The 16,150-nt window shown below is 44.5% G+C and overlaps 1 protein-coding gene across 5 annotated transcripts; it reads left to right on the top strand.

Moving 5' to 3' along the window:
• The first annotated feature begins 1,641 nt into the window (after positions 1–1,641).
• On the top strand, positions 1,642–11,265 carry LOC309689305 (zinc transporter ZIP3-like). 5 transcript variants are annotated; one of them, XM_082505606.1, is made up of 3 exons: positions 1,642–1,733; positions 7,754–8,060; positions 8,355–11,265. In XM_082505606.1, exons 2-3 carry the CDS (start codon positions 7,854–7,856, stop codon positions 9,099–9,101), a joined length of 954 nt encoding a protein of 317 aa, XP_082361732.1. In that variant the 5' UTR covers positions 1,642–1,733; positions 7,754–7,853; the 3' UTR covers positions 9,102–11,265. The 5 variants fall into 5 exon arrangements, with proteins under 5 accessions (XP_082361732.1, XP_082361729.1, XP_082361728.1 ...); XM_082505603.1 differs by having other exon boundaries at positions 1,644–1,733; positions 7,715–8,060; XM_082505602.1 differs by lacking the exon at positions 1,642–1,733 and adding an exon at positions 4,665–4,764 and having other exon boundaries at positions 7,715–8,060.
• Positions 11,266–16,150: the final 4,885 nt, after the last annotated feature.

Genomic DNA, 16,150 nt, shown 5'->3' with positions numbered 1-16,150 from the left:
TGTGGTTAACAGAGATGATTCGTGGCTTAGCTTAATGGCCCAGTAGGCTGATCTGGCGTCCAAAACACTGAAATACTTGGCCCCAGCAAGTTTTGTGGTGGGTAGAGGGTAATGGGGTCTTTGTATAGCCTTGTTGAGGGGTCTGGGGTCCAGACATACTCTGAGTCTGCCCGTCTTGGGTTTTTCCACGACAACAAGTGCATTCACCCAGTCCGTAGGATCTGTGACCTTGCATATGATTTGATTCCTTTCCATGTTGTCGAGCTCGTCTTTGAGTCGGGCTCGCAGAGCAATGGGAATCCGACGAGGTGGGCTGACTGTGGGTGCAACGTCTGGATTTACATGGAAACTGCATTCACCAGGAAATTCTCCTATCCCTTTGAATACGTCTGCATATTCGTCTAGTATTGCCTGTGAACTGTTGGTTGTCTTGCCTCTTTCCTCCGTCACTGCCATCACGATCCTTACCAGGTTAAGGTCACGGCAAGCTTTCATTGCTAATACAGGTAGGGCGCTTGTGTTAACAACATGGAATTCCAACGTGCAGGTCTTGTCTTTGTGTTTGCATTTTAACTGGCATTTTCCTTCCACGCTGAGTGAGTGTCCCCCATAATCTGTGAGCTTGTGTGTGACAGGCTTCAGTGTCACGTGTGGGAAGAGTGTCTGGAACATGTTAGCTGGAATTGTGTTTGCTTGCGCCCCAGTGTCAACTTTAAACCTCACTGTCTGTGGGGGGGGACCAAGCTGCATGTCTGCATGTGCTTGCTCATCATTTCTTCCTTCATTTTCTATGGTGATGCTATCAATGTAGAAACAGTCTTGGTCCTCATCTGTGTCCATAGTTGACATTTCTATGTTCTCTCTCACAGTGTGTACTGATTTGAGGTGGGCTTTTGTCTGCGAAGGGAGTCTTGACCTGCATGCTCTCGCAAAATGGTTCATTTTCTTGCATTTTGCACATTGCTTCCCTTTTGCTGGGCAGGTGTCTTTATTACTGTGTTGTCCGGCACAATAGCTGCACGTTTTTAGTGTTGCATTAGCGTGTTCTTTTGGTCTCACGCTTCTTGTTTGATATTCTTGTCTGTGTGATTTCCTGCCGATGGCGTGCACAGTTTCTTGGCCCCTGGAGTGACCCATAGTTTTTAGCTGCTGCTTTGCTAGCTCGTGTGATCGTGCTATATCTATAGCTTTCTCTAGCGTGAGCTCTGCGCCTTGGCTGAGTAGCTTTTCTCGGACGTGTGGCGAGTTAGTGGCAAATACAATGCGATCCCTGACCATTTCATCTGTATTTGGGTACCCACAGTCTTTAGCAAGTAGTTTCAGTTCCGTAATAAACTGTTCAAATGTCTCATTTTCACCCTGCATCTTTTCATGAAACTTATATCGGGCGTAGATTGGGTTAGCTTTCGGTATGATATAATCAGTGTACTTATCGTAGTACGTCTGAAGCTTTCGGGAGTCGTCTGCCGTGAGCGTCCACGTGTTGTAGACGTCCCGTCCTTTCTCACCGACCCATAGAAGAAGGTAGCTGCATTTGTCTGCCTCCTCCTTCCCCCGAAGAGGACCAGCGAACATTAGCTCGGCGTGCTGCTTGAAACGCCGCCATGCCTCGGGCAGGTTGCTGGAGTCCCAATCCATACGCGGTGTGGGAACGCCGTAAGCCTCCATGTCTGCGCTGTCCGACGGCGAGGGATTGCGTAGAATCCGCTACTCTGACACCATGTGTTGTTTTTGTATGTATACCGAGCTTCTTATTAACTGCACGCACACACTGATCTCTGCTCCGCTTCCACTTTATTTCTTATTCTTTTCCCTTGCCCTGAAGCTTCTTGCTCGCCAGTGAATTACACACATTGCAGCGACACAGTGCCATCTAGTGGCTGATACAAACATAGGTCAACATGCTACACAGGATACTTGAGGGTGCATGGGAGTTTGCCCAACCAGTCTACATGTGTTTTGTGGACTTGGAGAAGGCATTCGACCGTGTCCCTCGGGGTGTCCTGTGGGAGGTGTTGCGGGAATATGGGGTGTCTGGCCCATTGCTACGGGCCATTCGACCATACAACCGTTGCAAGAGCTTGGTTCGCATTGCCGGCAATAAGTCGGACTCGTTCCCGGTGGGTGATGGGCTCCGCCAGGGCTGCCCTTTGTCTCCGGTTCTGTTCATAATTTTTATGGACAGGATTTCTAGGCGCAGCCAAGTGGCGGAGGGCTTTCGCTTTGGTGGCCTCAGAATCTCATCTCTGATTTTTGCAGATGATGTGGCTCTGTTGGCTTCATCGGGTGAGGGCCTCCAGCTCGCACTGGAACGGTTCGCAGCCGAGTGTGAAGCAGCGGGAATGAGGATCAGCACCTCCAAATCTGAGGCCATGGTTCTCAGCCGGAAAAGGGTGGAGTGCCCACTCTGGGTCGGGGATGAGTTTAGGGCTGCCACGATTAGTCGACTAGTCACGATTACGTCGACTATCAAAATCGTCGACGACTGATTTAATAGTCGACGCGTCGTTTGAAGCTTTGTAAGATCCCAAAAGACGCAGGAATAATAGCAGGATTTAAGAGTGTAATAACGGACTGAAACAGAAGATGGCAGCACTGCATGTACAAGGATGCCAGCTGCCGTTAAACCCCGAAGAAGAAGAAGAAGCAGCAGCTGTGTCCCAGAATTCATAGCGCAGCCCAGCTTAGTTTCCAACAATGGCGGCAGCTAGTTAGTTTTAATATTACTCTTATTATTCTTTCTGGGTCACAAAATAAACGTTTAACATATTTTCAGGCGAGAATGTAGCTGTGCAAACCTCAAATATCTGCTCAGTTTATCAAGACACCACATATTTTCAAAAGCGCTCTGACGTTTTCGGAGACGTCTGTTACCCACTAGCTCGATAGCTAGCCGGGGGCTAGGCTAACTAGAGCCGTGAGAACACCGGACTCCCAGCAAATCGTTTTCAAACCCACCGCAGTCTTTCGCTACTCAGGTTAAACATGATATATAAGTCACTTAGATAACTTAAAAATGTTATTGTTTGGCTTTTTTCAGTATTTTATTTGTTCCTGTTTGGCTGAGATTAAAGTTATAATTTTTACACAGCTGAATAAACGTCAAGCAGACAGCTGATCATCAGAAGTGTGAGATGCTGGAGAATTTACTCCGGTGTCCTGTTATATTTTAGAAAGCAAGGAGTTTATTAAACTTCACCGAAACAATCTGCAAATTTCATTAAAATGTAATAAACTATTATCTTGTCTTTATTTTTAGTTAGCACAGACCTTAAACACTTAAAGCTGTAAGCTAATGATAGTTATATAAGAGCAGATGCTGCTGGTGCAATAAGCTGTACGTTTTACATCCAATGGATGATGATCTGATTAGTCGACTAATCGCAGAAATAATCGGTGATTAGTCGACTATCAAAATAATCGTTTGTGGCAGCCCTAGATGAGTTACTGCCCCAAGTGGAGGAGTTCAAGTATCTCGGGGTCTTGTTCGTGAGTGATGGGAGAAGGGAGCCGGAGATCGACAGACGGATTGGGGCTGCAGCTGCAGTAATGCAGACGCTACACCGGTCCGTCGTGGTGAAGAGGGAGCTGAGTGTAAAAGCGAAGCTCTCAATTTACCGGTCGATCTACGTCCCTACCCTCACCTATGGCCACGAGCTGTGGGTAGTGACCGAAAGAACGAGATCGCGGATACAAGCGGCAGAAATGAGCTTCCTCCGAAGGGTGGCTGGCCTCTCCCTTACAGATAGGGTGAGAAGTTCGGCCATCCGGGAGGGGCTCAGAGTAGAGCAGCTGCTGCTCCACATCGAAAGGAGCCAGCTGAGGTGGTTCGGGCATCTGACAAGGATGCCCCCTGGGCGCCTCCTGGGTGAGGTGTTCCAGGCATGTCCCACCGGGAGGAGGCGCCGGGGCAGACCCAGGACACGCTGGAGAGATTACATCTCTCGGCTGGCCTGGGAACGCCTTGGTATTCCCCCGGATAAGCTGGAGGAGGTGGCTGGGGAGAGGGAGGTCTGGGACTCTTTGCTTAGGCTGCTGCCCCCGCGACCCGGCCCCGGACAAAGCGGATGAAGATGGATGGATTGATGAATAAAAAAAGTCACAAGAAGACAAATCAAGAGCCAGAAAAAACAGAAAATGCTGGTTCCAAAAGTAGAAGTCTACTGAGTCCATTAAAACACTGGACTAGATGATTTAATTAATTAAGTGTCAAATGTAAGATGGGTTGACTTAAAAAAAATATTGAAAGAAATATATATTTACAGGAAAACATACACATTTATGAGGGGAGAAATTATAGTGAGAAGGAAACCCGAAGTAGGAATGGCAGAGTTTGGCCATTTCTCATGACTCAAAGGAATAAAAAGAAAAAAGAGGAAGTCCAGTTTATTCAATAACTACTCTTAACCTAATTTCACACCAATCGAAAACAATAACAACATGGTCGACACAATATTTAGCACTTTTGAAAACCTTAAAGAAATTACACGTATATCAAATTTGAATATTTTTCATATAACGGAATATGTTAAAAAAAAATGTATGGACAGGAAAAAAAAAATCATACTTAAAAATCCGTTAAAACAATTTTCCTTCGGCTGGTCCTTTCAGGGGTCGTGCGTCTCCATCCTTTGTCACGCCAGGACGCTGCACGTCACCCTGTTTGTGGACTACGTCATCACGCCCGGGGGGGTTGCGTTGCGTGATGTAAACGCGGAAGTATTATTGTGCACCTGCAGTAGATGAGAGCGGATGTTCTAACAGGTAAACACGGTGTTTGAGTGATATTTGCGGTTTATCTTGTTGTTTCGGAGCTAAAGCCGCTGTTAAGCGTGAACAGCAAAGGAAAACAACTGCTTTCCCTACCTGAGCGCCACACCGGTTTGTTAGCCTCTTTAGCCCCCCATGAACAAATGACAGAAAGCTAATGCTAGCGTCAAGTTAGCCGCTGTTAGACAGTTTTCGCACGGAAACAGTGCGGTTATTTGCCTTGTGTAAACTTTCATCTTTGTATTACACACTTGATGAAATGGGACCAAAGACGTGATTACAAGTTGTGACGCTGAATTACAATAATAAATACAAATTGATTAGACTGTCAGACGTAAAGGAGGACCCAGTTGTCTTATTATGAAATTACCCACCGGAAGTAGCATTTATTTCCGCTTGGTGGTTTGACATGTTTTTCTCCCGCATCATATTATATATTAATATAACAAATAAAAAACGGATAAAACCAGTGGGACAGAAAACCGGTGAATGGGGTAATCTCCACAATGGGAGAGCTCGCGGTGTTTGTGTTCTGACTAAAGGTAGTAACTGTGTCAAAGGCGACAACAACGCGTTTTAATGGCTGCCACAAACTAATGAAAACCCACCTTCTGATTACATATGACAATACAAATGACCTAACATTCAGATCATTTTTCCCTCAGTAACAGTTTTTCCGAAACGCTATATTTAAGTTTGTAAATTCGATATTTGATAATAGTTAATGTATTAATAGCACGAGTGGTGTCTAAACTCAGGTGTTGCTTTAGGTCATAGGTGTCAAACTCTGGCCCGCGGGCCAAATTTGGCCCACAGCCTAATTACATTTGGCCCGCGAAGCCATACCAAATTACTATCAGAGCTGGCCTACTGGTATTATACAGCTAATATATATTTTGTTTAGTATTAAGCTTTGCTTTGCTTGTTCCATATTCAGTTTTTTAGCAAAATGTGTTTGAGTCCATAAGAAAAGATTCATTCCTATATCTGGAGGAATAAATATATTTCAATAAATATTAACGTTAGCCCGCGACTTTGTTCCAGTTTTGAATTTTGGCCCACTGTGTATTTGAGTTTGACACCCCTGCTTTAGGTGACCTGCAAAGCCACTGTTTCATATTTGCTATTTGGTGTTAAGGCGACAACTCAGGTGATAATTCTCATTGAGATTGAGATTAAAAAGTAAAACATGTGGCCAAGAGTGCAGCAGGAATGGCGACAAATGTAACAAAGCAGTTCTATGGAAGGATTTTAGGAACCCAAATAGGGCTGAATTAAAATTAATGTAGAATACAAAGTAGGTACAATATTACAGTCTTTCAAAACAGGTTATTTCTTTGTTATACATATAACCCCTTTGTAAATCCTGTTGATGTCAGCCTGTTTACCAAAATAAGTAATAATACAGCATTAAACATAGAAAACGTATAGAAATGTCAGCAATACTTTTGTGACAGACAGTCACGTTTTTGGCACAGCGCCGGTGATCCAGATTAACTGGTGAGGATAAAACGGGTGTATCGTACACCTGATGTTTTAGGAGGAAATAATGACAAACCAGGAAATAAACTCCAAAGGCACCAAAAAGGCATTTAACTGTTGGCATTGTCTCACAAAAGAACAATGCAGACTCTAACAAACCAACCAGATTAAGTTGTGATACATCTGCACCTGGATTCATCCAACCAGATTTTAGCCAGAGACTTCCTGTTCCCTGTTCAGTACATAAGAGATGACCTCTGCAGCTGTTTTTTGTGTTGCTCCATTACAAAGAAACTCTCAAGTAAATTAAATTTCAGTTTTATTTTCACTGTACTATACTTCTGATTAGTTTAATGGTAGTGTAAGTTGGGGTGTACATAAAGTGTTCGAAAGTTAATATAAGATTTGATATAAGAGTTAAAATTATATTAATATGCAAAAATATCGACTTCCAGGTGGTGGTAATGCATAAACTCTATATTTTTATATGTTCCCCATATGGTATAATTACATACATTCTTCACTCATTTAGAAGTACAGATACTTGTATTTTTTTTTAAACTGGTAGAAGATGAAATACAGATTCAACTTATTTACTCAAATAAAAGTGAAAAATACGGCTGAATGTATTTAAGCTGTGAAATTAAAAAGCAGGTCTTTGAAGGACTTTTCTGTTTTTGTGCAAATCTAACTGAACCTCATGTCATAACAATATAATAGTAAAGTAGTATTAATACACGTGAACAGGAGCATTTATTTAAATTCTAATCATTCTAATGAATGTACTCCGCTAGAACACGTGGCTGACTTTGTCTGAACACCTAAACAGAAAAATTAGCATTGTTCTATAAATGATGCATAACTTATTTAAAATGATTTGAAATGGTGGATTTAATGTTGTACTAATAATGACAAGATTGGACCTGCTGACATTTTGTTTATTTCATGGTTTCTTTGTAAGGGAGCGGTACAAAGAACAACTGCAGAGCTCATCTCTGATGATTGAAACAGGAAGTCTCTGGCTAAAAGCTGGTCAGAATGAAACCAGGTGCCATGGAAAATAATGATGGAAATGAGAACATTTACTGAATTCAACACCGGTTAACCTGTAACTTCATCTTGCTCAGGGGCTCTGGCTTTGACCTCTGACCTTCCTCTATAAAATGTCAAACTTCTGTATTGCTTTTTAATTGAAAGAAAATCCAAACCTAAAGATGAGAAGTTATTTTATAATAGTTTGCTGTTAGTAACATGTTTAATTCGTCTCTGTTTAGCTGACTTAATGTTACATGAATGTCCTGATACTAAACTGACTCATTGAACTAAAGAAAGAAAGATGAACACCCCAATTAAGGTATAAGAAAGATGTGAAATATATATGGGGGATATTTGTCGGTCATAATCTTTAGATGCATTCTTCCAGCACAGACCAGTGCAACATGTGTTTATTTCTTGTGTTTAGACCAACATCTGCCTGTGTCTCCTCCACTAAAACCAGCAGAGATGTCCCAGCAGCTCCAGTAAAGCCCATCAGAAGCAGCAGACAGGAGATGACTTTGTGTTCACCGCTCCGTTCGCTCTAGTGTCTCTGAAGCATCAGGATGCAGATCCTGGTGGCCAAGCTGCTTGGCCTGCTGGGCTTGTTCGGCCTTATGCTGGCTGGTGTGCTGGTCCCAGTACGTCTCCTGCTCGTTGACTGTGATAGAGCACAGAGATACAGGAGGCCATTGTCTCTGTGCAATTCATTTGGAGGGGGCGTGTTCCTCGCAACATGCTTCAATGCTCTGCTTCCTACTGTCAGAGATAAGGTAAACACACATCCTCTCACCTTGCACATACTTTGCATTCTTAAAAGTGAAGCCAAACTTTCCAGATGAGTTCATGGGCTCAGTCTCTACTTTCAAGTCTTAGTCTGATTAAACAAAACACAAAGTTCATTTTGTAACTTATGTTCTCATCAGAGCAAAGACTTTGCTCTGATGGTTTGTGTTGTCGTTGGTATTTCATAGCAACTGCTCCCTCAGGATGTCCTGTTTCAGAATACTAAGATAACGATGAAGTTTTATCTGCTTATTGTTGTGGTTTTCGTTTTGCGCCTTCAGGTGGTCGATGTGTTCCAGCAGCTGAAGATCAGCAGCGATTATCCTCTGGCTGAAACAATGATGATGCTCGGCTTCTTCCTCACCGTCTTTATAGAGCAGGCTGTCCTCACCTTCAGGAAGGAGAAGCCATCCTTCATCGACCTCGAGACTTTCAACGCCGGCGGCTCCGAGGCCGGCAGCGACTCTGAGTATGATACCCCTTTTATCTCCTCAGCACGGGGCTCACCGAGCAACGGCGGTCACCGCTCCCACGGCCACCACCACGGACACTTCAACCCGGCCGAGCTGGCGGGGGCGGGTCCTCTGCGGCTGGTCAGCTTGGTCCTCGCTCTGTCCGCACACTCCGCATTCGAGGGCCTGGCGCTCGGCCTGCAGGAGGACGGGGCCAAGCTGGGCAGCCTCTTTCTGGGCGTGGCTGTGCATGAGACACTGGCAGCCATTGCCCTTGGGGTGAGCGTAGCTAAGGCATCTCTCGGCATGAAGGACGCCACCAAGCTGGGTGTGACAGTCAGCATGATGATTCCGCTGGGCATGGTGGTGGGAATGGGCATAGAGTCGGCCCAGACGCTGGCGGGCAGCATAGTGTCCGTGGTGCTGCAGGGACTCGCTGCCGGAACCTTCCTGTTTGTTACCTTCTTTGAGATCCTCACCCGGGAGCTGGAGGAGAAACAGGACCGGCTGCTCAAAGTGCTTTTCCTCATCATCGGCTACGCCGCACTCGCTGCTCTCGTCTTCATCAAGTGGTGACAGACACCCAGCGATGCCAAACTACACTAAGAGTTCACTTTAATGAAGCAATCAGTTGTGAGAGGCGGGAACATGTGGCGTTTCTATTTGCAGTTTTAAACAGGAAATTACTCTAAAATCAGACTTTTGCCCCTGAAGGACGGATGAGTTCATTTATGTGTTTAATAACTAATATCTGTAAGTGGCTGCAGTGAGACTGCTGCTGCTGCACATCTGGAGCTGTAATATAAGGACACTTCAAATTTCCTTACAGCTACTTTATAGTCTATAACAAACCATTTATGATATTTGTAGGCTGCTTGGAGATGCTAAACAAAGGGGCTTAAAATGTTTTTAACTTATTTTTATAAACCTTTCCGTTACAGTGATTGAATCTCGCATTAGAAACTGCAGGTTGAAGGGGGCGACTGCTACATAGGGCTAGCGCTGCATTCACATATATGTGGGGTAACCAAAAAGTTCCAGGAATGAGCCCCTAAAAATAAAAAGCCGTCACTGATTTACATGTAAGGTCATCTTCTTGGGCACTTCTAGACCGTTTTCAAGGCAGCAGCTATTTTTAGATTGCTTCATGAAAGCCCTGCTAGGTCCTGTTGTACTAAGCTTCCTCTGTCTCCTTCACTGTGTCGACATAAGCCAGAACTGTTTTTAATTTGTGGGAAGCTGAAAAGTGCAAATCTGGTGGTCTGTTAATGTGGAAAAAGGGGTCAGAACAGGGCTTCCAGCAAGACATCTAAAAATAGCTGCTCTGCTAAACACTACCTGGATGTGTCTGAGATGATGACATTGACCAAGAGATTGTTTCATATTAAATATGGTCGGGTTGTTTTTATTTTATAGACTCGTTCTCAGGCCTTTTTGGTCATACCTCATAAGGTAGTATGTAATACCTGACTTCTCAGGATTCCATCTCGCTGATATTGTTCCTAACATCTAGCATCCTCCCAGTTTTAGGTCATTTGTTTCTACATAGTTTCAGGCCTAAACGTCAGTTTTTATTTATTAGAGACAGGAGTGGTTCTTACGTTTATGAAACGCTACATCCTGGACGTTTCTTCTCCAAACTCCGAGTGAAGTCGATTCTTGCCGCTCCACCTATCTGTAAATTGCGAATACAAATGCTTGTCCTCCATTTCTTATTGTCTGTGACATCAGGAAAGTGATGTCACTGATGATGATCAGCTGATTAGCTTTTTCAACATAGTGTGAAGTGAATTTTTCACAGAAGTTTTGTGGATACACATTCACATTTTCGCTTTGTCCAATCTTACTTCTGCCAATCTGCATCTTTACACAGACTTTGCATGTAACAAACAAAGTCTATGCAGAGAGAGACTTTAAAGTTGTGATTCTCAAACGATGAATGACCATGAAAAACAACTTTATTTTAGGAAAAAAGTGTTTTCTGATGCTGCTCGCTGACCTTTTTTAATTCATCTCCTATCCTTTTTAACCCTCACCCATAAAAGGCTGGTGAGCTGTTGTTTGCAAATACAATAACTCGAGAACAAGGCTTGGTCGGCTTTTCTGAAAATCACCTGTGATTTAAAACTTTATACCATAGGAGGCTATGAGGAGGAGGCTGAGGTGGTGGCCCCCACATTATTTTTTATTGGTGATCTTTGTTGTTGTTGCGCTATGAGAAGCACTGCTGTAGAGAGATTCAGGTTTTCATACAAACTGGGAGACCAACTCAAACATTTGGATGTCAAGAAGACGACAGAGGTGCAGTATCAGCGCGCGGGGATGTTACTGATGATGCAAGCCGAACACGTCCATGTTTATAGTTTTATTTACTATTCGTCTACTCAGTAACAAGCCTTTAGCTTAGAGGACTCAGAAATGGAATCAGAGTTGTCCTGCTCTCCTAGCCTAGAGCTGTGAGCCAAAGGTGAATCCCAGATATTTTCTGTTAGTTTGTCAAAGCTCTTCAGTTTCTCTTCTGTTTTTACATTCCTGCTGTATTCTCAGAAATGCCCACACAAACACACTGGAGCCTTTTAGCTGCTTTTTCTTTCTTCGCGTGTTCATATTGAGATCTGGATCAGGTTTGTATTTATGATTGTTTTTGCCATCTTGTCTTGATGTCATTAATATGTTTTGCAAGGTGATTTTTTGTGTGTGTATTAGTTGGAAATAAACTGATTACTATCTGATACATCCATTTACGGCTTTGTGTTTGTTGTTTCACTCAGACTGTAGTCTGAACTTAGCCTAGGGCCTGTGCTATGAACCAGGTTTGGCATACCCAGGATATCACCACCATACGGTTTGCTGATAGCAGATTCGAAAACAAAGAGGTTAAATGCATAATACATGACAAAAGCAACGCAGCTGCACAGAACAAAAAAACTGGCTTAGAAATTGTAAACTTTTTGAAGGACATGAGTAGACAAAGGTTAAAGAGGAAATCAGGTGACTGGCCTGTAAAACCTTCAGTGCACCCTTACTGCTTCCATGGGAAGTAGAGAGCAAATAGCAGCACGATGCTGCTAATCAAATACATTCGATAACTGATCATCAGCGAGCATGAACGCCTCCATGAAAGCAAAAGTTTTGCCAGTTTGCTGGTCTGGAGCATTCAGGTGTGTGTTAACACATCGCCAGGAGTAGATGTAAATTCAGCCATAGCTCAGGCCGTGCAATGCTCAGAGAAACTGCAAAACATGGAAGAGCTGCATCTCAAACTCCACAGGTTTCTCTATATAGAACATGGCAGTATCGCTTAGGTTGGCAAAGTTGCATCTGAACAAACACAAGTTTTCTGGAACAATTTCCTTGTTACAGAAGACCAAAGTGATGTTTGGCTATAATGCAAAAACACCGCATTTGATGAAAACCAAACACAGCGTATGAGCACAAACACCTGCACGTTGACAGTTGGTATGAGGTGCAATATCCTCTTAAGTTTATTGTACTAAGAGGATATTGCATATCAGATAGGTGGGTGGTTTGAGCTTGTTTTGCAGTATACTGCGAAGCCATCCCTTTCACCTCCTGCGTCTTTGCTAGTGTGGACCCAGAGCGTTTTCAGACGAAACCGCCATTTTCAAATCTATCCGGGCTAGTGTGGACATAGCCTTAGCCAACCCGTCAAGCTTTCTGACAAAAGTCACACTTTTCGAAAACTTCGGCTTAACGCTTTGGTAAAAGAGTGCTGATGCTGACAGGATGGGAGCTAAACAACTGAAACAGGTCTAACCAGTGTGACTTTTTCCCTTCTCTTGTGTAACTACATTGTGAAATAAAAGATCCTCAGGATTTTCTATACAGGCGCTGTGGAGAGCATCCTCACACAGAACATGACATGGTGGTTTGGGAACAGCTGTGTGAAGGACCAAAAAGCTCTCCAGAGAGTGATCCGTACAGCAGAACGCTGCTGCAGGATTGCTCTCCCCCCGCTTCAGGACACCTACACCAGGAGATGCCGGACTAGAGCAGCGCAGATACTGAAGGACCCGTCCCATCCTGGCAACAAACTGTTCCAACTTCTGCAATCTGGTAGAAGGTTCCGCATCTTCCGGGCAAGGACAGAGAGACTCAAGAGGAGCTTCTATCCCCAAGCCATCCGTGCCCTAAACACACACACCCGCCCTCTCACATAATCTATAATTGACTGAGACAGGACTTTTTTTTTTGCCTGTCCCGTTTGGCTCTTTTGCATCAGAATTGTTGTCTAAAGGCAAAGAAAGATGCCCAACGGATTTACTTTACCAAATTTACCATCCCAGCCTTGCCGTAATGGTCTATGTGATTCACCTTTTATTGTTTATTTTATTTATTTTTTTAATTTTCACTTTTCAATTTTCACAGACTTGAATGAGGAAAAGAAAAGGGAGAAATGAAGAGGAGGAAAAAAAACAGCGGAGAAGAGGGACGGGGATAAAGGGCAAAAAACAAAAACCAACTAAATAAGCAGACAAAACATACATAAATCAATCACCTGGATCACCTGTTGAGAAAGAAAAAAGAGAAAACAAGCAGAAAAAATAGAGCAACATAATAAACAACATCACGATGATATATGGGAATATGACAGTAAATACTAAATATTAAACATTATTGTGCAGCACATAAGATCGACAGTGCACAGTGTGCTTTGAGGTAGGAGCCAAAAAGGGTGTAGTTTGTGGGTGTGATCACCCGTGTGTACACCTGTGAGCATGGACGCGCTTGTTTTTTAAAAGGTTCCTTCATGTAATGATCTGCTAGAGGGTGTGGGGGGCCACAGCCCCTTCCTCCAGGGCATGAAGCAGGGGCCCGTTCTTCGTACGTCGCTTACTACATCCAAGATCAAATCATCGCGCTAACCGTGAGCTCGCTAATCCGGTTCCCCGAACACACCTGCTGTTGACGATTACTACAGCTGGACGCAGGAATGTGACATCACTGGGTGTCGTAAAAGGGGCTACGCATCGATAGTAGAAACATTGATCGGCAACCCGCTGATTGGTCGGCGAAAATGTCCAAGGGGCGTGCTCGGTATTTTCCGGCAGCAGAGCAAGAACTCATGAGTGAGGGATTTCAGGAGTTTCAGAGTTTAATTAAAACGCAAGAGAACACTGCAAAGGCTGCAAAAGCAAGGAGAGAGGGCTGGCAGAAAGTTGCTGACAAATCAAACTCGTAGGTAATTTAATAATAATAATAATAATGGATTGGGTTTATATAGCGCTTTCCAAGGCACCCAAAGCGCTTTACGATACCACTATTCATTCACTCCCACATTCACACACTGGTGGAGGCAGCTACGGTTGTAGCCAGGCTGCCATATCGCGCCATCGGCCCCTCTGGCCAACACCAGTAGGCGGTAGGGTAGATCTATCATATGACACTATATTGTCCAATATCATATGGCATTATATTATATTATAATATGTTATATTATATCCCCTTTCACATTAGAGCCACAACAGGACCCACAAGAACATGGGAACAAGTAAAAGTGGAATACAGGAGTATTCTACAGAATGGTAATATTTATCTCTTAGATTGCTTTGCGTCTCTTGGCAAGGTAATACTGGCCTGTAATACTCTGTTAGTTTGTTCATAACAGCAACCAAGAAAAGGGCAGAGGAAAAAAAGACAGGTGGTGGTCCTGCACCCCCTCGTCAACAAGTTGGTTAAGTAAATAATACCCTCACGGGAATATCGATATCTCTCTATGAGCACACTGTCGCGCTGAGCTAAAGGATCCTGTCTGTCCCGCAATATACGCTGAATTCTGAGGACTCTCCTTATCAATCTTGCACCTTCCGCAATGGGTTGGTCGCGTAAACGGACAGGATATGACTGCGACAGGCTTCCCAAATCCACCTTCGCTTTTATAGCCGTGGTCTCTCATCTTGATTACACGAAGTAATTTACAATTACTACTCTGAAATATGAATTACATCTGTAATAATCACATACATGTAATAGAATGTTAATAGTACATTTCCCTTTTTTAGGAAATGACCTGTATGTATCTGTGTGACATCAATAAAAGGATCAAGTGCTGCATTATCTTTAGTTACATTGATAATATTTATTTATGGTGAAACAGTGGAAAAATATCGCTGTTGCTTTCGTATAAATGAAGCGGACATACCTGCGTGGCCGCGATCTAATCCTGTTTACATAAAGTAAACCTGCTCCCGAGCAGGTTTACGCTTACGGCTCTGTTGCTATGACAGCAAGTCCCGGATGAGCTTCGGGGAACCGACTGATCCAGGATCACGCGAAATCGTCAACAATCTAATCCGGCTAACCTACTTAGCGAGGTACGAAGAACGGGCCCCAGGTATGGAGGAGATCAAAACTCCAGACATCCAGAGGCCCCCAGAACACAAGAGACCAAGGAAGACCAACAGAGGGGCAGCCGCGCCACTGTCCCAGAAAGAGCTGAGGAGAGTCCCAGATGAGGGCTCACTCAGCAGCCGCGGAGCAGAAGCCAGGGGGAGTTGCAGTGACGCGCCCGTGAGCTCCGCCGGCAGCCAGCTGTGCCTGAGTGACCGAGCCCCAGGCCGAGAGGCCGGGGGCACCCCACCTCCGAAGTGGCCCGAGCGAGCCCCAGGCTCCAGGCCCCGACAAGCAGCCACCAAGGAGTGAGCCGGTGTGTACCTGGACGCCCACCCCCGGACACAAAGAACCATCAACGCACCGATGTCTGAGGGAGTCCGCCACTGGCAGGGGAAGTGGTGGTGGGGGGAGATAGGCCTCCAAACCTTGGAGGGCCTGAGATGTCCCCAGAGAGGTGGCGTCTGATACCCAACCTGACATATAGACACAGACATACAGGCACACACAGGCACAAACATCCATTCCCACCCTCATGCTCTCATATGCACTTACTCCACACTCAACCAACGTGGAGACAGACATAAAGAGACGCTGTACACACGATCACACTCCCCAAGCGTACTCTACAAACCGGGTCTAGGTACCCTTGCCCCTGGAGGGGGAACTGCACCCAGACCCAGGTGGTGTTACCCTTTTCCCTGCAGTGGGGAGAAGCAGACCGCCCCGACTCCACAGCAGCAGGGAGGCCCCACACTCCAGACCGCAGTCGGATGGCCAACTCCTCCTCCCCCCCCCCCCCCCGGTCGCAGCTAACCAAGAAGCAAGTTTAAAAGATGACTTTTTAGCTGCTTTTAAAAGCAATCAGCAAGTTTCATAGAAGCTCAGAGAGAGATCAGGGCCCACTGCTGTTCTCAGCTCAACCCTTAAACCCACAGACTGCAGGTCCTGCTACTGGAAAAACATCTCCCAGTTTACTCTCATGGGGATTCTACATAATCTAAACTCCAAGAGCTCCAAATAAAAAACTGCAAAAGCACACAAACTTTGAGAACAGTGTTTGTTTGTTTTTTCTTTCTTCACAACATGATGCTTGGCTTAAACTTCAGCACTTAAAAGCATTGGGTTGCTGCCATGTGATTGGCTGATTAGATGTTTGCTAATAAAGTGGCCTCCTGTCTTAAGACAAAATGAAGCCTCTTGATTTATAAATGTGTTCGAAAGATTTGGGCCTTAAAAAAAACGTAGGTGCATGTGAATGTTAAACGTCCGAC

The sequence above is a fragment of the Aulonocara stuartgranti genome (genome assembly GCF_965226115.1).
Source record: "Aulonocara stuartgranti genome assembly, chromosome: 15".
NCBI lineage: Eukaryota > Metazoa > Chordata > Actinopteri > Cichliformes > Cichlidae > Aulonocara > Aulonocara stuartgranti.
This window is presented reverse-complemented; position numbering and strand designations above follow the sequence as displayed.

Excerpts from the sequence above, each read along its gene's own strand:
- LOC309689305 (XM_082505606.1), top strand. The coding sequence starts at position 7,854 with ATGCAGATCCTGGTGGCCAAGCTGCTTGGCCTGCTGGGCTTGTTCGGC. Across the intron at positions 8,061-8,354 it reads TTCCTACTGTCAGAGATAAG|GTGGTCGATGTGTTCCAGCA; the intron begins GTAAACACACAT and ends TTGCGCCTTCAG.